Source organism: Phragmites australis, chromosome 6 (genome assembly GCF_958298935.1).
Source record: "Phragmites australis chromosome 6, lpPhrAust1.1, whole genome shotgun sequence".
Taxonomy (NCBI): Eukaryota; Viridiplantae; Streptophyta; class Magnoliopsida; order Poales; family Poaceae; genus Phragmites; species Phragmites australis.
This window is the reverse complement of record NC_084926.1, coordinates 12503106-12528677: the sequence shown is the minus strand read 5'-3', so window position 1 is coordinate 12528677 and position 25572 is coordinate 12503106. Positions and strand designations below refer to the sequence as shown.

General features: G+C 52.2%; 1 protein-coding gene across 1 annotated transcript; it reads left to right on the top strand.

Annotated features, from left to right (window-relative positions):
- Window positions 1–1340: 1340 nt before the first annotated feature.
- LOC133921727 (auxin response factor 8-like) lies at window positions 1341–4061 on the top strand. The gene is made up of 3 exons (XM_062366720.1): window positions 1341–2575; window positions 2659–3614; window positions 3716–4061. The coding sequence occupies exons 1-3, from the start codon at window positions 1508–1510 to the stop codon at window positions 3783–3785; spliced, it is 2094 nt and encodes a 697-aa protein (XP_062222704.1). The 5' UTR covers window positions 1341–1507; the 3' UTR covers window positions 3786–4061.
- The last annotated feature ends 21511 nt before the right edge of the window (window positions 4062–25572 follow it).

Genomic DNA, 25572 nt, shown 5'->3' with positions numbered 1-25572 from the left:
TGAGCTTCAAATCAAGTGAAACAAATTTTGTTGGTTTCCTTGTAACATGATATACATGATAAAAGTATTTATACTCATAAAAAAGTTCAAAATTTTCTGTGAGAAATTGTATTTGTTAAACCAAGTTAAATGCATAGTTTACTCTTTGCTAATCCAAAAATCATGAAACTAATTTTGTTAGTCTTCTTACATGATCCTATGTCTTTTAAAAATACATGAACTCATTAATTAGTTATTGTGACATGCATGATTGTGTAAATGTGTTACGACTAGATTAATTCATAACTGACCCATCACACCTAAAAAATTAGTGAAACCACTTTCATTAGCTTATTTATAGTATTATTTACGTAGAAAAAATAATAGTAGACATGAAAAAGTTAATTAAAGTGTTGTTTCTTAACATATTCACTTTATGCTTGTGAACTTTGTAAAAATCATAGAAAAATTAATAAAACTCTAAACAAAGTGAAATCAATTTTAAAGATTATCTTAAAATACATTTAAAAAAAAATATGTTTGCATGTTAAACTTTTCCTTAACATGAGTTAATAACTGAGCCGCACGCTTCAATTTTTTTCATTTTTTTCAAACTTACTCCCTATAGAATATGATGCAAACGACATTATTTTTGAAAAAAATTCACATAAGGTCTTAGAATTATGTCTAGTTTTTTTTAAAGATTTTTTTGATTTTTTTTCGAATTTTTTGAATTCAAATTCGGTTATCGTTCAGTTTCTGAAACCGGACCGGATCGAGAAGGTCGGTTATCACGGTTTTTGAACGGTTACTGTCGGTTTTTTAAACCGTGGTACCAAGCCTCTTTGGAGCACAACTAACGTCAGGAATCTTTGGGTATTAGCAGAGCATTTCATTTCTTCGTATCCTACAATTTTTCTGAGATATAAAACTTTTTTTCTTCAAGAGATTGAGATATCAATCATTTATATGAGGTCTTTGTTGCACCGACCAAATCCACAACACACTATTTACCAAGCCCCATTGAAATACATCTGACGTCAGAAACTTTAGAGTATTAGCGGAGCATCTCATTTCTTCGTATGCTACCATTTTTTCTGAGATATCAAACCTTTTTCTTCGTGAGGTTGAGATATCAAGCATTTTATTTGAGACCCCGTTGCACGGACCAAACCCCTCAGCAGTGTTCACACTTCCATACCGTCACACACCTCCACGCGTGGCACCCAACCACTGGCCCTCACCCCTGTACCCTACGCGTACCGCCGCACACCATCCTGGCGCCCAGTCTCCCTGTCCCACTCGCCGAACGGGCACTTATAAGTCGGAACGGGCTGGGTTTACTACTTACTGCTCGTTACCGTGAGAACGGCACCTCGCTAGAGCGCGCAGACGGCAGACGGCACCACACCCCCTCACCTTCGCCCTCCTCCGCCTCACACTCACACCGCACCACAGCAAGGAAGTGAGGGAACTACCTGGCTGCAGTTCGCTGGAGTCTTCCTGCCTTGGCGCTGGTGCTTTCACGATGATCACGTTCGCGGACCTGACGGAGACGGCCGCGGCCGGCGCCGAGCGGTGCGTCGACCGGCAGCTGTGGCTGGCATGCGCGGGCGGCATGTGCACCGTGCCGCCCGTCGGCGCCAGCGTCTACTACTTCCCGCAGGGCCACGCCGAGCACGCGCTCGGCCTCGCCGGGGCGGCCGACCTCTCCGCAGCGCGCGTCCCGGCGCTCGTGCCCTGCCGCGTCGCCGTCGTGCGGTACATGGCCGACCCGGACACCGACGAGGTCTACGCGAGGATCCGCCTCGTCCCGCTCCGCAGCGGGGAGACGGACGCCGGTCTCGAGGACGATGCCGCGGCCGCCGACGAGCAGGAGAAGCCGGCGTCGTTCGCCAAGACTCTGACGCAGTCCGACGCCAACAACGGCGGCGGGTTCTCGGTGCCGAGGTACTGCGCGGAGACCATCTTCCCGCGGCTCGACTACGCTGCCGACCCGCCCGTGCAGACCGTCGTCGCCAAGGACGTGCACGGGGCCGCCTGGAAGTTCCGGCACATCTACCGGGGCACGCCGCGCCGTCACCTGCTCACCACGGGTTGGAGCACGTTCGTGAACCAGAAGAAGCTCGTCGCGGGCGACTCCATCGTGTTCCTCCGCGGAGACCTTGGGGACCTCCACGTCGGCATCCGGCGCGCCAAGCGTGGCTTCTGCGGCGCCGGCGGTGGGGGCGAGGAGGCCCCGATGCCCGGTTGGGATCAGTACGCGGGTCTGATGCGACGCAATGTGAGTCCCTGCGGGACCGCCAAGGCGCGGGGCAAGGTGCGCGCAGAGGACGTGGCCGAGGCGGCGCGGCTGGCCGACGCCGGGCAGCCGTTCGAGGTGGTGTTCTACCCTCGAGGGAGCACGCCGGAGTTCTGCGTGCGCGCCGCGGCGGTGCGCGCGGCGATGAGGGTGCAGTGGGCCCCCGGGATGCGGTTCAAGATGGCGTTCGAGACCGAGGACTCCTCCAGGATCAGCTGGTTCATGGGCACCGTCGCCGGCGTCCAGATCGCCGATCCCATCAGCTGGCCGCAGTCGCCGTGGCGCCTTCTTCAGGTATCCAACAGCTGCAATTTCTAAGTTACTCCACAAAGCTTTGCGCTTGGTGCTCACTTGTTGAATTGGCGACTGCGCCGCAGGTGACTTGGGACGAACCGGACCTCCTGCAGAACGTGAAGCGGGTGAACCCGTGGTTGGTCGAGCTCGTGTCGAGCATGCCGGCCATGCACCTCGCCTCCTTCTCGCCGCCGCGCAAGAAGCCTCGGATCCCGGCGTACCCGGAGTTCCCCTTCGAGGGGCAGCTCTTCAACCCAGCGTTCCCGCCTAACCCGCTGGCACTCGGTCACCGCCACCACCACCACCATTACCTTCACACACACCCGTCGTTCTTCCCGTTCCCGGACGGCAGTACTCCTGCTGCCATACAGGGAGCCAGGCATGCGCAATTTGTTCCATCTTTATCAGATCTCCACCTTACCCATCTGCAGTCGAGCCTGCTGTACCCCGGACTCCGCCGTCCCGATCATGTCGGTCCGACGACTCCTATCCCGGCAAGAATCAACACTGACCTGACCATCGGCGGCGCGCCGGCGCGCGGCGACGTGTCGTGCGCTCTTTCCATTAGCGCCAGTAAGAAGCCGGACGCCGTCAAGCCTGCGGGGCTAGTGCTGTTCGGACAGACCATACTGACCGAGAAGCATATGAGCCCCAGCAACTCCGGCGGAGCCACCTCCCCGGCGGCGACCGGGAACAGCTCTCTCAACTGGAACGCCGAGAAAGGTGCCAATGTCTCGGAGGGCTCGGGCTCCGGCGTCACACAGAACAGCCCGAGCAAGAACGCGTCGTCGGAGAGGATGCAGTGGTTCAGGGAGAGCAGCCACGTCTCCGAGCTCGGGTTGGAGCCCGGGCAATGCAAGGTGTTCATTGAGTCCGACACGGTTGGCCGGAACCTCGATCTCTCGGCGCTGAGCTCGTTCGACGAGCTCTACGTCCGCCTGTCCGAGATGTTCTGCATTGAGAGCGCAGAGCTGAGGAGCCGTGTGCTCTACCGCGGCGCCACCGGTGAAGTGAAGCACGCCGGCGACGAGTCCTTCAGGTAACAATCACGTCGACAACTTGTGCATCCCACTGCTAGTACTCCAATCTAAAGAATCACATGAACTATGAACTTATGCACATTTTACTCTCCCGTTTCAGCGATTTCGTGAAGTCGGCACGCAGGCTTACCATACTAACCGATTCTGGGAGCGACAACCTTGGGAGCTAAGTGAGGAGCAGTAAGCCAATCGATCAAGTAGCCAACCGCGAGCATTGAGTTCTTAGTACTAGCATGTACAGCTGAATCCGTGAACTATGGTTTTGTTCGACTCCGTTCCAACTCTGGAAGAGATCTTCGCATCGTGGCAGCTCGTAAGCAATGCCACAATCATTAGGCAGTTGTCCCCATGCATGTATCCCAATCAATGTAAAACAAGGGGGTGATCCTAGTATCTTGTTCTTCTGTAACCTCCGTCATTCAGATGCACTTTTTGATTCGCGCGTACGTACGTTTGCAAATCCTGTGACCACTCATCAGTGTTTTGAATGCCCCCGTGGCCAAGGGGCAAGCGCAGCAGCAATACAGAACTCAGTGCAGACGCAGACGCAGGTGCAGGCTTCAATGTGCTGTGCTGCTGGCTGCTGCTGCTGGGGTATCATCGCAGCAGCTCTGTGCCATCACTGACCTGTGGCCTCAAGCTCCAGGCGACTTCGTTGTTCTCTTGCCTGCCTGCCTGCCTGCCTGAGGATGAGGCCACTCAAAAGATCGGCGAGCATCGCGTTGCGTATCCCGCTGCCTTTGGGGCATAAATGCTCCAGGGGCCTGTCCTCTTGCCCAGGCAGAGAAATAATTGTCATGTCTGGTTTGCCTAGCTGAAAAAAGGCCGCGGTTGCGAGCTGAGGCAGACACTTCATCTGCTCTAAACAAGACCGGCACAGTACCTAGATTAGCTAGCGACCTCTCTGGCTTTATCTCACATGCACATCTCCATTGGTCCACACACCCGATGCTAGCTTCGTCGTTGCCTTGTGTTGATTTTTTTAAAAAAAAATCTATTTTTATGAGTTTTGGACGCTTGTTCGGCTGTTCCTTTCTCTTACCTTGCAGTTGAAAACGAAACTAGCAAGGATGTCGTCAATGGCAGTCCAGAGTCGCATCGCAGCCTCAAGCTCTGACGACCAGTTTAGTCGTGTTTCACCGGAGATGAAGGTGATCGCAACGCTGGTCCCTGATCGCTTTTTTTGTTGCGGTTTTTGCCTGTACGGCTGGCGTTGTTTGGCCACACGCGCGCACACACTGTGCAGCTCTTGTCGCTGGAGGGAAGCTGCAGGGGCAACGTACAACTGATAGTACTATTATTTAGCCGCCACGGGACACGAAAATGCCATCGCATTCACGGGACGTTGTCCCGTCCGCGCGCCCGGTTGCTCTGAAAGAATGTTGCGCCGCGGATGACAGGGGCGCGTGCGATCGCACGCTTTTGCCGGAGGCGTCGCCGTCCTTGCGTTTTGCTCGCGTACGACGACACCAATCGATGGGCGTCGACGGGTGTTAGTTTGATGGGTGTGTTTACCTAAACAGCTGAACCATGGTTATTCTTAACCAGGTAAGGGATGGGTTCTCTCTCTCTCTCTCTCTGGCAAGGGCTAACTGATTGTAGCGTAGAGAACAGTGTCAAGTCAAATGGCAGGCTGCTTACCTTCGCTGGTTTTTGCGACTCTGCCGTGCTCGGTGCCGCAGGACCTGGGAATTAATTCCTCAACACCGTCATAAATCTTTTGCATGTTGGGGTTGTCTGAACCTGCCTGACGAAGCGTACGGGGGCGATCAGTTTAACTTGTTCTTTGATAGAGTAGGAGGTTGTACTAGATCTGATGGGTGACCATGAGCGTAGCTTTAGTTTGGGGCCAAGTCTTTCTTAAGCTATGCTGTGCACTTGACTGGTCATCTGGAAATTATTAGCACTCTAGAATTATGCTGATCGATGAGCTGATAATCTCACTGCTACAGTGTAAAATATTGTTTTTGTTAGCTGTGAGCATGGATGTGGCAACCAGGGTATGGGCTGATCCGCGTCACTTTTTCCTAGCCTTTTCGCTAGTTTCTCAGATGTTTATGATTGTGCTTGCTTGACCATGGCACGGCCACTAACTCTGGATGGAGCCCTCTTACCCCTGTTTCGAAAAAGGAATGGAGGCGAGCATCCGGTGATTCATGTCCCATTTTGATCCTCCTTCCATTCAAAGAGAGAAAATCATGCCGACAGGCAACCAACGGCACCCTCGAGCTCATTACTTGTAGAGATAAGCAACAGGTCAAGTCGGGTGCGGGAAGTAAATTTGTAAACTGGGTAATCCAATATATACTCGTGAAGGGTGATCGGCAGAATATTGTATCTGTGCTTGTGCTCGCCAGGTACCCGATACCTACGGGTCACCTATGGGTATTTGACCCGCAAGCCCTTACAGCAATCATTCCAACATAGAACCTTGTTTAAATTTTAAACACATGAATATAGAATATTGTTGGTGTAAAGAGTAAAGGGTGCCTGTCGGTGACACAGGAACCAGGGGTCCCGAGTCCCGAGGCCAGATCAGCAGTTTGCCACGTGGTGTCCTCCCGCGGAATCACCTCCGCAAGGTACGGGAAGACTAAGTCCCGGGAGAGGGTGCTCGGGGCCATGAACAGTGGTCCCCAAGTACCCGAGTTCCCCGATGATCCGAGAAGACCAAGTGCCGAGAAGAGAGTGCTCGGGGCTGTGAAAAGTGGCCCCCGGGCACTCAAGTCCCCCGACGACAAGAAAGGCCAAGTGCCGGGAAAGGGGTGCTCGGGGCTGCAAACAGTGGCCCCCGAGCTCGAGTACCCCGAAGATCCAAGAGAAGTCAGTTCCGGGAGAGAGTGCTCGGGGCCGTGAACAGTGGCCCCCGAGCACTCGGTTCCCCGAGGACCCGAACAGAGAGTGCTCGAGGCCGTGAACGGTGGCCCCCCGAGTACTCGGTTCCACGAGGACCAAGAAAGGGCATATCCGGGAGAGAGTGCTCGGGGCTGTGAACAGTGGCCCCCGAGCACTCTGTTCCCTGACGGCCTCAGAAGTCCTTCGCCGGTGGCCCCCACAGAGGTCCAGCGGTGAGGTGTCAACCAGTGAAAGACCTGATGCTGCATTTAAGAGGGCGCGTGACCTGTCACCTCCAACTGCTTCTCCACGCTTGCTGTCAGTCCCTGCCACATTCTGGCAGGGGGACGTGGGGACATTTAATGCACGGGTCCAATCGCAGGACATCCGGCGCGCCTCGGGATAACATCGCGAAGCCCAAGGCGCCCCGCCTGCCACCCTGCTGTGTCAGGTGTACAAGACCGAGCGGGCACGCCGGGCTGCTCGGTGGCTGCCTGGTGGGCCCTCCCCGCAGCGCCCGTTGAAGAACGGCATGATGACGAACAAGACCGGACGGGGGCACGTTTTCAACCCTCCCCGTCACTTCGTGCAGCAACCCATGATGGTTGCTTTCCATTTATGGCGCCTAAGAACTCGCGCCCTCCCTTTCTGGGCACGCTACCGCCCCGGCGGGTATTTAAGGCGGGGAGGGCTCCCCGGAGAAAGGAGGCGGAGTTAGAGGACAGTAGCCAGGACAAGTCGAAGACAACAGCAAAAGACAAGCGCAGAAGCTCAGATCACCGATGAATAAGGAGCCCGAAGCTCTAGGCTAGACAAATATTCTTGTAACCAGCAACATCTCTGAGAGACATTCTCAGAGCATTTATAGCATACACACAGGAGTAGGGTGTTACACTCAATGCGGCCCGAACCTGTCTAAAAACCTCTTGTGCATTTACTACTTCTGCATTCGATCATTCCATTCCACTTGCATCGCATTTACGCCTATTTATTTCACCCGCAAAACAGATTCAGAATCATCCCCCCAACCGAATCTCAAAGGGGGTCCCTCCGGATCCCTGCTTGAGGAGTTCACCCTCCGACAATGCCCTGTCAAGGGGTGTCCACACCAGCAAATGCTAGCTAGCAGTTGATATTATCAAGACCGTAGTCCCACTGCACCACTAGGCGGGGTTTGCGTGACAAGTCCCTTGATCGCAGAAGGAAACCCCGTGACCAGCCTTTTGGAGGGAGAAAATGTCTTTCACGAACAAGTACGGCAAGAGCACACTCACACGAATGACTCATGCTTGGAGAATAAGTGGAGAGAAAGGAACACCAAATGTATTGCTGGTCAAAAGATGCCTCATTTGGCTCGATGGCGAAGGGTCTGTATTTATAGTGTCATCTAGGTGTAAATATACAAGTATACCCTTACAGAGATACCGATACAAACCATCACTATCCCGCATGGACCCAAGACCGGTCGAATCACACAACATTAGTCTTGGTAGGATGCATTTACCCCTAATCAGAAGATATTATCTGCTATGACAAATATAGAGATGCAAATGGCACGAATGGCGTGGTGCTCGGCCAGCCGTCTATTGTGGCGCTGTACTACCAAGGTGTCATGCTGGTTCCTACTTGCCCTGAGATATCAAGATGGCTCCCACTTACATTGGTATTAAATATCTGTGACTTCCTTGTAGGCGGAGGACGGTTGGCGGGCCCATTTGATTGATTTTTTTTCCAATTTTGATGACTCACTCATCGAGCTTCGTAGAGCCTACACAGGCTTTGGGAGGCTGGGGCTTCAAGAGGCTAGATCTCCGGCAGACTGGTGCTCCGCTGATGCCTGGAGATTTGAAAGGCCTTCGGGGACCCGAGGTCTATAAGCACAAGCTGGCTGGGCCAGGGGCGTCGGGGGTCCTTAATGATGACCCCCAACAGTAACCTCTCACGAGGGCGGCTAACGGAGCGGTCGTCCCCGCTGTTTTTTTCTTGAGGAGTGTCTCCGATGGTTCCTGGCTCTGTGGCTGATGGCATATGGTCCTTTGTGTTGCTTGGATTGCTTTGGAAGGTCCAGTCCAATCGAGTTGAACTGACCGTTCAACGTGAGGGGGGACATTGAATGCGACTTGCGGTTGATGGCATGGTCACGCTATGTGAAGCGATAGTGGGGTACGTGGTGACTCGTCGTTGAAGGGTCGTGGGAGCGGTTCCGCTCACCCATGACCGTGGGCTCGTGGGTGAAGGAACAGGGTGTGTGCATGTTTCCCTAGGGGGAATAACTCATCCCTTATCTTTATAAGGAGAGGGTCTTAGCCAAACGGTGGCTTTGCTCTGTGCCTTGTTCTCACCTGCATCTATTTTTGACCGCTCCTACCTTAGCACGCGCGCATGTCCACCAGTCACTATTCTCCCATCTTCTCTGTCGCCTAGTGCCTTTTGCTGCCTCATAGAGATTTGTATGGCTAGTTCTGGTGCCTAGGGCAAAACCGATATGTTGGCAAAAAGCGGGACCATTGATATGCACGGGGCAACGAACACCCAGGCGACGTCGATTCTTCTGCCGCTGCTCGTGCTACCGATGGGCGTGAAGCTCCACCGTGCCAGCAGGAAATATCCCTAGCAGACCGCCATACTGGGAGGATCCTCCATCTAATGCCAAGCTCGACCGGATGGTCGATGAGGAGAAGATCCCCTCCAAATTTGTTGTCAACGCTCCATGGGGAGAGGAGGTTTTGGAGCCTCTGGGCCATGAGGTCGTGGTGTTCAAAGCCTTTTCGACGTGAGTCTGGGCTTCCCAGCAGTGTCACTGCTCGAAGGGGTGCTCAACTACTTCTACGTGGAGCTCCCACAACTCCACATCAATGCCAACAACAGTTGGTGGTACACCGGGTGGTCGGAGCGATGGTTTTACTATGATGGTTGCTTTGGATCTCCCCTCTGCTATACAAACTGCGACATCTAGTACGTCCAGACCCCGATGCTAGATATCTCGGATGCCCAGCTTGCTTCATGGCTGATGCTCCTTCAAAAGGTGGCTGAAAAGGATGAGCATGTGTGATCTCATGGAGGAGTTCACTATGCTACATGTTTGACCTCTCTGGGGGACTGGAATCATGTCTTGATCAAGGTGGGGAAGAGGAGCCAAACGTATACTTCGGGCCCACCAACAGTTCTGATGAGTCCTCTTCGTTGTCTAATTTTGAATTTGCAGACGTGAGACGCATTTTTCTTTCAAAGAACTGCCTTTCGCTGGAGTGAGCAGTGGAGATTGTGGAGGAATTCTTTGGTCTGACTACCGCCGTGGAATAGAACCAACGCATAAGCATGATTGGGAGCTAGGAGCGGCACAACTGCATATGCCTTCGTCTCGGGGTGAAGGCCCTGGCATGGTCAAACCGGTCGAAGCCCAAGGTCGCCGGGAAGCGGGGGCACGGTGTTTCTGCCACCGTGGACTCTGTAAGTCCCGTTGGCCCACTCCGAGCTCGGCCCCCGCCAACCTCTGAAGACTCGCATGCCGACTCGGTGGCTGATCCGTCCTTGGCATCGTTGGATGGAACAAAGTGTTGGAGGCGGGTTGGGAGCACCGGAAGCGTAGGTGGCCTGGGCGAAGATGAGGCCCAGCTTAGAGGAGGCAATCGGGGGAAGGGTCTGTCTCTTCTGGACCTTGCTGGCCACAACCAGACTGGAGGGGGAGGTGGTGAAGCCTTTCTGGATTTTCGCGCAAGGTGGGGGTTGATGCCCTCTAATGACGAGAAGGTCACGTGTCCTTTGGCTAGAGAGACCAGAGGCATTGGTAAGGTAGCTCCCGCCCTGTAGGCTTCTGTTCTGTCGTGGTGATACACAAGGAGTGTTGACTTCCATAATTTCCCAGTGTTTCTAGGAGGCATGGGGATAATTAGGTCCTCGACCCCCATTCCCGAGGTTACGGGGCCTCAACAGGAATCAACGACCACTCTGGAGGTGTTCCTGATATTCACTCCAGAGGACGTGATTTTTCACTGCCATGGGATCCTGAGCAGTCTATGACTTGGCTTTGGTGACCAGTGCCGGTGACGCCGAACCCTCTGCAAGGGATGCTTCTATAACGGTTGAGGAGGGCCTTGGCCTTAAGGTCTTGACCCCCACACGACTTCGTGTTACGCCTGGAGGCATTGAAGGCTCTCGCGTCGACCTTCGTTTCTCCTCAAGAGTAGAGAGATTGAGCAGTCGGTGGCCCTGGGTTCTCTGGAGGAAGTGGAGGCACACCTGTAGGCGATGACCCTGCAGGTAGGTAGTTAACCAGAGTTTCTTGGATCTGGCATCTATTTTTTGGTAGCTCATCTTATTGTTCCTATGATGTGTTCTGCAGCAACTGATTTTTGTGAGGGCGCTAGGGTGTGTGCAGCTCTAGGCCCTTGCCGCGACTCATGACGAGGCTCGAGATGAAGTGGCAGGGCTCCGTCAGGCCTTGGAGGAGGCCAAGAAGCGAGTATAGTCTGTGGAGGGTCACCAACGGGAGGAGACGATGCTTCATGGGCATAAGGAGGGCCTTCGATAGGAAGAGGTAGCGCATCAAGAAAATGTTGAGGCCACCGCGTTGAAGACCACTGGAGCCCTCCGGGCCATGAAGGCGTCTCTCAAGGATGCTGCTATGGCTCGAATGGCTATGGAGATAGTGACCAAGGCCTTCGAGTTACGGTGGCTGAAGTTCGAGACGAGTTGGAGGTGGCACCAACAGCGAAGGAGGCACTTTGCATGAAGTGCCAGGTGCTATACGAGCGCTCGTCAAAGATGGCCTGGGCCACCCATAGTGCATTTAGCAGGCTCGAAGCTAAGGCACCGCCAATACCCTCCGACCCGAAGGTGTTAGCCCAGATGCTGCGTTGGCTCAAGACTACCGTAGAGGTGACGACTGACGTTGCTGAGGCCTACGTGAGGTCTAGCACATGTGTGGCCTTGGAGCTCTAGCTGGTGTTGCTGCACCGAGCGGTGCTTCTCCAATTCTATGCGTTGAGGTAGCAAGTTCTGGATTCCATTATTAATGACTTTCAGTCCAAGACACTTTCGATGGAGATCCGCGCAGCCTCGGACAACTTCCGTCGGGGGTTATGAACGAGGCTCAGCTGAGACGCTACAGCATATGGCAGCTCGAGTGAAGCCAGGTGCCAAAGGGACTTCCCGTTCAGGCCCTTCTGTGGGAGTTCAGGCTCCTGCCAAGACTAACTATACGTATGGCCGTCATGAAGACATCGTTCTGCTCCGGTCATTGCCCCGCAGGAGTAGTCTTCATGTGCGGGTGATGCCTTGTGAGCTCTGCAGCCTGAGGTGTAGTTCTGAGTAGGCTACTTTTTTGTTTCCCTTCTCTTCTTACCAGGGGGGGGGGGGTCAGAAACTGTCTACTGACTACCCTCTCCTACTGCATGTATTTTGACCTTGTTTACCAAATGGAGCCATGTCTACCTACTGCTTGTGATTGTTTGTGTTTGTTTTGTTTAGGAATGCTCGTACCCTGTGGATGACTTAGAGTAGGATTTGCACATACAGGTACGATGACCTGAGGCCAGAAGGGGCCTTGCTCATGCTTAGGATGCCTCCTTCGAGGAGGGGTCCAATGCATCCGAAGTGTCTAGGAAGCGGCAGCGGGATCACTTTGTTTTGCCTCATGATTCCCAAGGGCGTGTGGATCCAGAGGTGGCTGCCGATGTCTTAGTTAAGAAGGAATCAGAGGAGCCCACTCCTTCTATTTCTGCTTCTGCCTTGGAGGTGTGCTTCGTTGAGAAGGACGACTGGTGGATAGCCTAGGAAGCCACTGGTCCGCACGACTTGTAACATTTTATTCTTCCACGGGGTCCTGACGGAAATGTGCATTCGGAAACCCTCGAGTTGTCATGGTTGAAGTAAAGGCAGAGGATATGCAGGCTGCAGAGGCTTCATAGAAGGAGGGGGAGGAGCTGGACTTTTCTGCTTTTGATATGCATCCCTTCCCGGCAGAACCTTTGTCTTCTCAAGTTCGGGGGACTCTATTCTTGATATGAGGTCTTCGCATGGGGGATACCCACGTCACCACTACGTGCACCGCTATATGAGTCGATCCTCTAGATCCCGAGGCACCTCGAGGAGGCGTGGTGATCTAGCCCCCCCCCCCCCACATCCTGAAGTGCTTTGGGGAGGCACAACAGGCTAGCGCATTTGTTAGGCATGTATTCAATGTATGACAGCTAGTCGAGCGTAATATTTGTATGTGAAAAAACTCGTGCTGTGCTAACTTTGCTTTTTGCCTTTATAATTTTGATCGCACTGACGCTTTGTTTACCTCCCCTTACTTGGTCCCATCGCATTCTGCTGCTGCTTAAGGTCGGGGGGTGCGATTTTTTGAGGGGTACTTAGTTGCGTTAGGTGCGAGCAGAGCGAAACTCTTTGTTGGTTAGTGATTTGATATGTCACGCCTCTCTAGTACGGAGGCTAGGCCTTCAAGATACCAGAGGGGTCAAATGACTTTGGCACAGAGGCTTTAAGCCTTCAAGATACTAGAGGATTCGAAACTTTTCGGCACGGAGGCTAGGCCATCAAGATGTCAGAGGATCCAATTTTTCTTTAGCACAGAGGCTATGCCTTCAAGATGCCGAAGGTTTTTTCCCCTCTGCCGCAGAGGCTATCTAGGCTTTCAAGATGGCGGAGGGTCTATACCTCTCTGGCACAGAGGCAATGCCTTCAAGATGCCGGAGGGTTCTGCCGCTCTGCCACAAAGGCTAGCTAGACCTTCAAGATGATGAAGGGTCTATACCTCTCTGGCACAGAGGCAATGCTTTCAAGATGCCAGAGGATTCTACCGTTCCGTCACGGAGGCTAGCTAGGCCTTCAAGATGGCGGAGGGTCTATACCTCTCCAGCACACAGGCAATGCCTGCAAGATGCCAGAGGGTCTATACCCCTCCAGCACGGAGGCAATACCTTCAAGATGCCAGAGGGTTCTACCATTCTGCCACAGAGGCAATGCCTTTAAGATGGCGGATGGTCTATACCCCTTTGGCACAGAGGCAATGCCTTCAAGATGTCGAAGGGTTCTTAAGACATCTCCGCGTGCGGAGAGTTTTGATGTCTATGCACTATTTGAGGAAAGTTATAACTTAAGCTAAATTTTGCTGGCTATTATTTGAACAGAGGTATAACTTAAGTTTGACAATCTACTGTTGTCAGCAAAAAGCTTGTTGCAGCATAAGTTATGATTAGGTCGGACGACTATGCTTAGCACATGTTGAATTAAGATATAACTTACGTTTCGATACTTAGTGTTGTCTGCCTCTCCCCCACGGAGGCTATGCCTTCAAGATGGCGGAGGGTCCACCCTTGTTCGGCACAGAGGCTAGACCTTCAGGATGCTGGAGGGTACTGCCTCTCCGTCATGGAGGCTAGGCCTTTTAGATGGCGGAGGGTCTACAGGGTACAACTCTAGCTAAGTTGTGTATGTACTATTATAAGGGAGAAACTATTTGTAGTAGATAAAAAAAATCTCTAGCTCAGGTGGCTATTCTCAGCATGCGTCAACCTAAGGCTATTAGCAAGCCATGTAAAGGTCTAAAGTGAACTATAAAGCTGAATTGGAGAGGTGTGTGATAGGGTGTACCTTTTTTGGATTAGGCCCCTCCAGGAGGCTTGAGCCCAGGGGCCTCCGAACGATGCTGCATCTAATTACTAGGGGAGCGGGGGCGGGGGGGGGGGGGGGGGTGGTGGACTTCTACACATAGTACTTGCGGAGGGTCTCCGCATTTCAACTGTGTTTCAGAAGGGTCCCTTCAGTGTCCGCTAGACGGTAGGAGCCTGGCATGTTTGACTCAAGGACAAGGTATGAGCCTTCCTATTTGTTGCGCGGTTTTTTTGGAGTTAGGTCACACCGAAGTACTAGGTCTCCAACTTTGAAGCTTCGAGGTGCCACCTTGGGATTGCACCGGACCTTGGTTTCGGTGATGTAGTGGTCAAGATTCTGGACGGCATGGAGTTGTGTGCCTTTAGTGAGGTCAAGGGAGAGCTTTCTTTCTCTAGCAGTCCGTGGCAGTTGTACCCAGAATGAGCATCCTTTAATCTCGGTTGGAGTCATAGCTTCGTCACCGTATAGGAAGCAAAAGGGAGTGAATCCTGTGGGTGACTGTGGTGCAGAGGGACCACAAAACTTTTGGAAGCTCTTCGACCCATAGGCCTCTAGCTAGGCCTACGCGATGGCGATTTAGACCTAAGAGAATGTTGCCGTTGGCGTGCTCAACTGCCCCATTGGACCGAGGATGACAGACGATGGCGAAGCACAGCTCAATGCCGAGGTTGGATCATAATTCTCTGAACGACGCAGAGCCGAATTATGTTCTGTTGTCGACCGTGAGTTATCACGGGACGCCGAAGTGGCAGGTTATATTTTTCCAGAAGAACTTCTGGACATTCTTCGATGTGATTGTTTTGAGGGGCTCGGCCTCGACCCATTTGAGAAGTACTCCAACACTACCACCACATACTGAAGGTTGTCCTTGGCACGGGGGAATGGTCCGATGAGCTCCATGCCCCAACGAGCCAGCAGCCAGATAGGAGAGATCGACTGCAGCGGAGCCGAGGGGCTGTGGCTCCGACGTCCCATCCATTGGCATCCTTGATAGTGCAGACAAGTTTCTCCACATTTGACATGATCGTGGGCCAGTAGAGCCCCTAGCGGAGTGCCTTACCTACCAGGGCGTGGGGTGCCAAATGATTGCCACAGAGGCCTTCATGAATTTCTCGGAGGAGGTTGGCTCCCTCTTGCTTGGTGACACGACAAAGGAGGGGAGCGCAGACCCTTACTTTATAAAGAGCGTCGTCAACCAGGAGGTAGCCCCTGGCATGGTGTTCAATGTGGCAGAGCACGATAGGGTTGTACGGCTCCTCCATTCCACTTAAAAAGGAAAAAAGGGGAGCCCTCCAGTTCGGAGTTTCGATAGGGAGAACGGTGGCAGTCATCTCATTTGGGGAGTTGACCGCCGACCTATAGAGGGTCTCGACGATGGCTCCCAATGGTAGGTCTCCACCTCTAGTAGCAGCCTTTGTCGGAGCGTCTGTCTGTCCATTGTCTGTTCACGGTATGCTTCGTACGGATATGCGGTGGAAAGACCCTTCACCTTTGAGAATGGCCTTGAGGTATCTTGCCAAGTCCGGATGTCAAACTTGGAAGCTCTTTTCCACGTGCCCAACAATGACTTGGGAGTCTGTCTTGATGATGACTCTGGCGGCCCCTAAGGCTTGGGACTTTCAGAGGCCCAAGAGGACGGCTTCATATTTGGCAACGTTGTTGGTTGTGTTGAACTCGTGGCGGGATGTGAACTTGACCCACTGGCCTATAAGAGATATAATGACCACACCAGCCCCTGCACTGGTGGCACTGTAAGCTCTGTCAAAGTATATTGTCCATACATCCGGAGGAGGGGTTGTGGGGGTTCCTGCAGGTGTCGGAGTGCATTCGGCGATGGAGTTAGCCAACACCTACAACTTGATGGCTGTACATGCCACAAATTTTACCACGAAGGGGGCTAGCTCCACTGCCCATTTGTCGATGCGTCCGATCACCTCTCGGTTGAGAAACATGTCACCAAGTGGGTATGAGGTGGGTACAATGATCTCGAGGGAGAGAAATTAGTGTTGGAACTTGCGCGAGGCCATCAAGAAGGCATATGCTATCTTCTCAAGCTCGATGTAGCGCGTCCTAGCCCCAGCTAGAGCCTCTGACACATAGTATATGGCCATTTGTGTAGAATGATCCTAACCCTCACTCTCCTCTTCCTGTATTATGGTAGCACTGATAGCGAAGGCAGAGAAAGATAGGTACAGGAAGAGCCCTTCGCCTGGGAGGGGTATTGCGAGTGTCTTTAGGTTGGAAAGGTGGGCCTTGAGGGCCTCGAATGTGGTTTGGCACTCTGGAGTTGACCTGAAAGGTTTGGAGCCCCTCGGCGCTTTGAAAAATGAAAAGTTATGCTTAGTTGATTTGGCGAGAAAATGGCTAAAGGCTGCAAGATGACCGGGCAAACGCTGGACCTCTTTCCAATTGGTGGGAGGTGACATCTCCATGATTGCATAGATCTTGCCAGGGTTAGCCTTGGTGCCCCTTCGGGAGACGAGGTATCCTAGCAGCTTGCCAGCCTTAGCACCAAATAGGCACTTCTCAAGGTTAAGACGCACGCCTACTGCCCGGAGGCTGTCAAATGTTTCTTAGAGGTCGGTGACATGGTCGGTCTCAAGCTTGCTCTTCACAATGATGTCATCGACGTAGGCCTTGACATTGCGGCCCAACTATTGTTCCAGGATCTTATGTACAAAGCAGGAGAAGGTGGCCCCAAGATTCAAGAGGCTGAAGTGCATCCGGACATAGCAGTATACCCCGAAGGGAGTAATGAAACTAGTCATGTTCTCTTCCTTCATAGCCATCCACACTTGGTGGTATCTGGAACACGTGTCCAGGAAGCTCATCAACTTACAACCAGTGGTGGAGTCCACCAGCTGGTCGATGCGAGGAATGGAGTATGGATCTCGGGGGCATGCTTTGTTTAGCGATATGAAGTCGATGGACATGTACCACTTTCCATTGTGTTTCTTGAGTAGGATGATGTTGGAGTGCCACTCGGAGTAAATGACCTCCCGGATGACGCCGACCTCCAACAGCTTCTAGATTTTCTCCTTTGCGGCCTTCGCCCGCTCAGGGGAGAGCTTATGGAGCACCTGGCGTACTGGCTTGGCCTTTGGATTGACCCAAAGGGAGTATTCGATGATGCAACGATCGACTCTAGGAAGGTCCTACGGGGACCATGCAAAGACATCAAGGTTGCTTCGTAGGATGGTCAGTAGCTAGGCCTTCTGCTCTTGGGCGAGGTCTGTCCTGATTTGGAAAGTCCGATCAGGCTGGTTCGGATGTGTTGGGACATGCTTTACGCCCCCCCTCCGGTCGTGGCTTCGGAGGGCCGCAGTGTTTGGGATACGCTGAAGGGGGGGGGGGTCTCCGAAGCTCTCTTGGGCTACGGTGAGGATGTGGCGGCCATGAGGAGGAGCGGGGTGTCCGTACTTGATGTTCCTTACCAACTCTTGGTCGTCGTGGACGGATATCAGCCCCTGGGGTTTGGGCATCCTCAAACAAAAAAGTAGTAGTGATGGGGGACGGCTCCGAATCTGTTCAGAGTGCCCCAGCCCAGGATGACATTGTAGGCGTAGGATATGTCTACGACATCGAAGGTGATCACCTCGGCCTGCGCTGCAGAGCCCTCACTGAAGACGACCGGAAGTTCTATTTGTCCTAGGGTGTCAAGAGGGGCCCTATTGAACCCCTGTAGGGCCTATGGGCTAGAGAGAGTTGGCTTCGCGAAATGCGGACTTGGTTGAAGGCATGTATGAAAAGGAGGTCCGTCGAGCTGCCTTCGTCAACCAGCACCCTCTGAACTTTGACCTCAGCGATGTTGGCTAAGATGACCAAGGTGTCGAAGTGAGGGAACTTCACCCCTTTAGAGTCATCGGAGGTGAACGTTATGGGGGCGTTGGCCCATCCGGGTGCCTAATGGTGGATGCTGGTTTCCCTGACATGGTTCACCCCACGTGTGTAGTCTCATCGCTGCCATTTCAAAGAGCAATCGAAGCTCCCTCCTCTTGTTATGGCGAGGACCACTTGCCTGACCCCTTTTTACTGATGGAGGAGGAGGAGGGGCCTGTGAGGACCCCGCTTGCGAGTGCGACTTCTCGAGCTCAACACTGTGGCTGTGGTAGCTTGCGCGAGCCTTTGTTAGAGCTTTTGTTCCTCTACACATATGCATTCCTTGAATTTGCACATGAGGGCCTCCACCGAGCGTATGAGGCACCAGTTCAATCGATCGTATAGGGGCCATTCGGCCAGACCCTGGGTTATGGCGTTGATGACTAATGAATTTGATATGCCTCTAATCTGGGACTTGGTTTGGGAAAACCTCCAAAAGTAATCCTAGAGGGTTTCGTCTAGCTATTGCTTGATGGCGAACATGCTTCCAGGGGTCACTGGCTCAACGAAGGTGTCCTGAAAATTGTTGCAGAAAAGGTCTCAGAGCTGGGCCCAGATGTAAACAGTTCCAAGCTCTAGTGCCCAAAACCATCAGATGGCTACCCCCTCTAGGGCGAGGGGGAAGCACTTAACCATGGCGATCGGTCCACCTCCGCTGGCCTCTATAGTGAGGGTGTAAGAACAAACGAATTTATTAGGGTCTGAGTCACCCCTTAATTTAGGTAGCATCAGGGTCTGAAATCCCTCCGGGAAAGGCACGACCTGCAGGTCTCTCTGCAGGGGGAGTCATGATCTTGTAATAGGGCCTCACGATGATGGGCTTGTGGCTCCAGAGCCCACATGATAGCCGCAAAGGTCGCCTGGTGGTGACGGGTTTTGTTAGTGAAGCCCTCATCGACCCTTAAAGCCCAGGGTGGGACGACGCTGGCCACTAAGGGAGCAGTGGTGGTCACGAGGGCAGTTTGCTGCTCGATCCGGTAGGGCCGCCTATAGCTCCTCCAGCTGAGTCTGGAAAGCTACCAAGCGCAATTGTTGTTCGGCCGGGGTGGCGTTCATAGCGGTGGTGTTGGATGCAACCCCTAGGGACGTTGTGGGGCCCTCGCCATGCCGCTGCTGCCAGACCTTCGCGATAGGGGCCCCCAGCGTCAACCACAGCTAGGGTCGTGGCTGCGCCGATGGTCACCGGCGTGGCATGTGCTTGGTCATGCGAACCTTCGCATAGGTGTGGCTAGGGGGTTGGTCGTCGGTGCTGCGGCCCCGGTGGTCTTTTTCTTGGGTGGCATCCTATCTCTCTTAGAACTTCTGTGCTCAACTCCCTATGGACGACGCGCTATTAGTGGAAGAAAATATCTTCCATGAACAAGTACGACGAGAACACACTCACATGAATGGCTCAAGCTTGGAGAAAAAAAGTGGAGAGGAAGGAACACCAAATGTATTGATCGTCAAAAGATTCTTTTTTGGCTTGATGGTCAAGGGTCTGTATTTATAGTACCATCCAGGGTGCAAATATGCAAGAATACCCTTACAAAGATAGCGATACAAACCATCGCTATCCCGCATGGAGCCAGGACCAGTCGAATAACATGACATGGGTCTAGGTTGGATGCATTTACCCCTAATCAGAAGATATTTTCTACTATGAAAAATACAGAGGTGCAAGTGACCCGAAAGATGTGGTGCTTGGCATATCGCCTATTGCGGTGCCGCACTGCCGAGGTGTCAGGAAGGTTCCTACTTGCCCTGGGATGTCAAGATGGCTCCCACTTATATCAGTATTAAACATTAGTCACTTCCCTGAAGGCGGAGGATGACTGGCAGACCCCCTATGGCTGATTTTTCTCCAATCTTGATGACTCAATCCTCAAGCTTCGTACAGCCTACCTAGGCTTCGGGAGGATGGGGCTCTAGGAGGTTAGATCTCTAGGAGGCTGGGTCTTCGGGAGACTGGATCTCTAGGAGACTGGGGCTATGTCGAAGTATGGAGATCCGAAAGCCTTCTGGGACCCGAGGTCCATAGGCACAAGTTGGCTGGGCTAGGGAGCTTTGGGGGTTCTTAATGACGACCCCCAACTTAGCCCTTGCTAGTCGCGGGACATGTACTCAGTTATCCCGTCTAATCCGATTCAATACCATCCACTCAAGTATTTTCCTTCCCCAGGCATCTCCTCTTTGCGAGCAAAGTCATGGTCGGCGCAGAGGTGCAGTGCCCTGTCCCATAACATTAAATGCTATGGGATAGCCTTGCAGGCGAGCGTGCGACATGCAGTGATGGGACAACCTCACAAGCAAGCATGCGGCGTGCGATGATGAGACACATGGTATTGGTTGACTAGGGTAGGCCGAACCTGCCTACCCTTCGTCATCATAGGCTAGGAGTAGTTGTGGGGAACCGTCCAAATAATATTCTAATTAATCACCAAGAGGATCATTATTCATAATCACCACCTCGATGATTAACCAGAATATCATCCCGGTAGTCCCCGCATGTGTTTTGTGCCCAAGGATCGGCACATGCCTTCCAACATGTACGTCACAACATAGCTTAATAAAGAGTGAGTAATAAACATTTATATTACAAGTATTAAGTATGCAACTGATTTCAACAATTTACAACAAAAGCGAGCTAGGAGGAGACAAAATCCCTCAACTCCTAACCACAAAAGAACTACGCAGCGGAAAGTTAAACTTAGAGACAACAAAAGAGAACGACGTCACATGCCCTTTGGCACCGTCTCAAAAACGCCACGTTCAGAGTAAGATGCACTACTCTTGCTCGCCGCCCCGATCGGCAAGCACTAAGTAGCCAAAAACAGCCTCTTCCTCAGCAGCAGGAGTACCTGAAAGCGCAGGCATGAGTACGAAGGTACTCGCAAGACTTAAACCATATAGAGTACATATACATAGCTCGACTCCAAGGATTATGCATTGATCATTAGCAAGGATAAACCACAGGTTAGGTAAACACATAAGCACTAAGCATCCTAGATATATGTGTGAGCGACTGAAACTTTACCAAAACATATGAAAACTACCCAGCAACTAACAACTGAACAAGAATAACTGTAAACAACATGTTTATCAATAAGTAACAAGTACTAACATCACCATCTCCCACATACCGAACCACAAACCATACTTGAAACTCTACGACCGATGCAGATGGACAGAAGCATGCTCATGATCCAGAGCGCGGCAGTTCGAACTGTTTATACACCCTGCAGGAGGATACTCCTGGACCCACACGATACGAGAACCATTGGGCTTGTGCCACTGACCAAAGTGCACACAAGGGGGTACTCGTGACAACCTTTTCCAACCAGCCCCAACCGTTTGGATCATGCATTGCTCGGTGCGGTGGTAGTAGAACTACTCCTGGAGCAAACTAGTACCGCTACAAGCCCGCCTGCTCACACCGTCGATGTCCAAGCCCAAAAAGCCACAGCTGCGAAGGTATTCGGCTCGCATTACCATTAGATCGGCATGTGGCGAGTAAGGTAAGTGCTAAATCCAACAACACCGATGATCGGTGCTTAACCGGCGTAAAGCGGTCTATGGTGTCCGGTTTCCTCTACCAGCCTACCTAGGGGAACTCCACATCCGGGCAGGACAAAACACCTCCTAGCACCGCCCACACCTCATCTCATACTCACCACTCATACAACCATCTCAACCTCAACAAGTGTATGTAATCATAAGAAGGTCCTATGCTCGCGAACAACGGGATGCGCCATCGTTCAACTTCTACCAAATGACCTAAGCATGACTAAGCATATAAGTCAAACTCATACCTAGACGTTGACAACATCTCAAGGCTACAAGGAATGTAAAACACAAGTATTCAAAGTAGAAGAATGCAATCGGCATAGGTTATACCCATTGGTACCCCACGACATTTGTGGCCCTGTTCCACCGAACCACTGCCAAATTCGTCGCCTCACCTCTTCTGCTCTTCACCCTCATTTGTTTTTTACTTTTGCCCTTTCTTGATCACACAACAACATACGCATCCATCTCGACTTCCGTGATGAGCCGTGGCCATGCGTGCAAAGCTGGTCACGAACACCGTGAATGCGTGCGCAATGAGCGGTCCGACGTCTTGCAACACGTGTAGCGTTAGCGCGGAGCGGCATGGCAACAATGGTCAGGACAGAGGTGTGCGTGGCATGATCCAAACACTGTGAGCGGAGAGAGGAGAGAGGAGAGGAGAGGTGGGAAAAGTCAGCGTAATCAATAAGTCAGCACTCTCTTTCCCCCTGCGCTTGTGGTGGGGACGGCGTGGCACACTACAACATGCCGCCCTCGCTTGCCTGCCTGAGCCTGTCTGTATTAGCATCACTGTTGTCACACATGACCACTCATTATCAAGTTCCATTTGTTTACGCGCATGTGATGGGACGATCAACACCTAGGAAAGGGACGGTGGACGTGCGGGTGATGCAGGGGTGATGGAAACTTGGAGCGAGGCGAATAGGAATGGCCCGCCACTCTTTGGGTACCACCACGCTCGTCTGGCGCTACACTTATGCATGTCACTTTCTAACGGTATTAATAATTTTACGTTAGGAAAAATGAAGTAGGAACCGGCAAAGCCAACCACCCTTCAATGGGTTACCAATTGGGACATTGGAAACTTCTCAATTTTGGTATTCGTCATAGGTTGTGGTATATTCAGAAACTTCAACGGACAAACCTCTCCTCCCGTCCTTCCCAAGACGAGCACAGTGAAATATACAACCTGCCTCACGTGTGCACGCGTCAGAAGCAAGAAACATGATAACCACAGCACCAGATGGGCGCGCCCCTAGCTAACATTGCAGCCTGTCAACGTGACACAACACATGGGTCGCCACACCTATTTCCAGCTGCGCACAATCGCACAACGGCCAACAATAGTTAAGAAAAAAAGAGCAGGCGCCTAGCTCCTTGCTTTCAGTGCCCAGCACAAGCAAACAGCCACACAGCTGCGGAGCTGCCCGAGACCAGAATCGATCCCCACCCCTAGTCCCTACTATACAAAAAGCGCTCCGGAGCGATCCCAACGCCAGCCTGCCTGCCACTCGTGCCCGGCCGGTGTTTGTTTGACCCGCGCTCGCTCGCCGGCCAGCGAAACCCGCCGGCACTTTCTCCCGTGCCGGCTTTTGAGGGTCTTGTGCTCCCTGAGACGACGTTTTCCGGGGCTTTGTTTTCGCGGGTTCTCACGGTCAAAGTCGCCTCGGTTTGATGGCGGCTTGTGGGCAGGTTGGATCGGAATGGAGAGGTCTATTCCTGAGCGGTGCACGAGCGGCCTCGGGCATTGGTACTCTGCTGCCGTCATGGGAAGGAGCGGAACCAAATGGGTTAGTTAATCAAGAGGAATCCCAGGTTTGCCGGCGGCGTGTTTGTTGTGGCTGCCTGGCTGACTGGTGGGGCCGCGTAGCAGCAACGGCTGATGGCTAGTGCTGCAAGGGCAATATTGACCCGTTGAAACTTGAATGCGTTGAGGTGAAGGTCCAGCTCCAGTATGTCAGTCTGGTCAGCTCGAGTGGGCCTGTAAATTGTTTAGATGGGCTGGAGAAAAGACTGCGTACAACCTAATTGGAAGCCCATTCTACTCGCAAGTAAGAATATGGATGGGCGTAAAAGCGCATCGTACCTCACCAATGAAGAACGAGGGTCGTCGTCGTCGATCGTTCTCACCTTTCCCCATCTTGCACGAACCCTAGATATCAACAACCAACATGAACAAGGCTTTCCCTAAAAAAACATGAATAAACTTCTTTTCTACAAGTTTACATCGTCCGATCCTGCTATTAAGAGAAGCCGCCGTCCTAATCTTAAAACCATGCAGGGAACCAGCAGCAAAGATTCGCCCCATACTTTCAGTTAACAATTGCGCTATTAATTCAACCAGAATTCGACTGTATACACACTTGCTCGATTTAAGAGAGAAAGATCATCTCTGATCCGGTGATCATTAACTGATCGGATCAGGGTGGATCGATCGAGGAGACCGCTAGAACGGTGGCTAGTTGTAGTAGAGCTCGAGCCCCATGCCGTTATGCGCAGTCACCAGCCTCTTGAGGTCGCCGACGGCCGATCGTGTCGTCCTCGTTGCACTTGACGCGCACCTTCTTGCCCAACCAGTCGTTCAGCACCACTTCGATCATCTTCTCTCCCGCCCTCCTTCCGAGACGAGCAAGTCGACGGGGACGGCCGGCCTCGCGACGGCGACGACCAGGATGCGCGTCTCGGCGGGGTGCCGTGCGAGGGACTTTTATCAGGGCCGGTATGTAAGTCGGTTCGGAGCGACCTGCCGGATTTTCCACAACTGCCACACGGATTCTCCTCGGCTCGGGTACAGAAATCGAAGACCCATCGTAGCGTTCGTGAAGAGTCACGCATGTACGTACGGGCCATGGAAGGCGCATGGCAGCGACGTCACTCAGGCGTCAACAAAAGCTGGGACCTGCTGAAGCTCCTTAACAACCGATGTAACTGACCTTGGATTTGTGCCGGTGATCATTTTATATATTGGGGTGCTCGAAGCACATGAGCAGTTTGGGGGTGTTGGTCGACAGGAAGGGAAAATTCCACTAATCTCTGAGGACCCATGTGCTATCAAGATTGTTCGTTTGCGTTAAGATTCATACCGAAAGGATGCTAAAAAAAATTATGAGATAAGTAAGAGAAACAACGGGTAGATATATATCCGGAGGGAGGATAAACAGACGAGATAACCCGTGTATCCACATCCCATACGGAGTTGCTTTCCCTTGGTCGACATGTTGATCCCCTAGCTTATTGCGAGGTATGTGGTGCTGAAGAAGAAACTATCAAACATGTTCTCGTTGATTGTTCCATAGCCAAGGTGCTATAGGAGATTGCAAAGGAACCTACTGGTGTCAAGATTGTTGAGATTTATGTGAATTTTAATGTTTTTTTTGACCTTATTCTTTTGCGGGCTGGTGACCCATTCGATTTTTGAGGCCCAAGCCCATTCGGTGAGGGTGAAAGGGATCAGTGCTGCTAGGGTAAGGGAGAGAGAGAAAACATGATGAATGAGAGGGAGAGGGCTGGCGACGGGCGGTGGAGCAGCGGCGACACAACCACCTCCGATTCCCTCAGGGTCGTGGGGTTGGATGGCATGATCGTCGCGCCTATTTGAAGGCCGGTTCCCTCTCCTGGGTATGCATCGAGAAATCTTCATCCATCCTCTCCATCTTATTGGTTCCTCTCTGATCTCTTTCCCGTTTTGACTCACCAGCTTTGAGCTTGACTGATGGGTGCGGTGAGGTTTTGTATCTCCGTCTTCTCTCTCGCCAGCGGTAACTGACGGGTGATTGGATTTCTTGGACAGTGGCTGTACTTGCCTCGCTTATATTTGCTCTGCAGAAAGTCTCTTTGTGAGTATTTCCCCTTTCCTTCTGTTCTGGACAGTACAAGTATATAAATGTTTATGCTCGATGATGAATAATAGATATGAGATTGGACATGATTTTTAGTACTATAGCTAGACCTGTGCTTCTCTAGTCTCTTGGTGACATTTGACAGCCCTTGGATATTTTAGTTGGTGTATATTTCTGATCTATTCTTGTACACCAAGAAAATAGTTTTGTTTCAGTACTCTAGGGAGCTGCCTGTTTG

What these genes read in the sequence shown, in the direction of transcription:
- LOC133921727 (XM_062366720.1), top strand. Translation starts at nt 1,508, where the DNA reads ATGATCACGTTCGCGGACCTGACGGAGACGGCCGCGGCCGGCGCCGAG. An exon ending in CGCCGTGGCGCCTTCTTCAG is followed by an intron (nt 2,576 to 2,658) that starts GTATCCAACAGC and finishes ACTGCGCCGCAG; the next exon opens with GTGACTTGGGACGAACCGGA. An exon ending in GCCGGCGACGAGTCCTTCAG is followed by an intron (nt 3,615 to 3,715) that starts GTAACAATCACG and finishes CTCCCGTTTCAG; the next exon opens with CGATTTCGTGAAGTCGGCAC.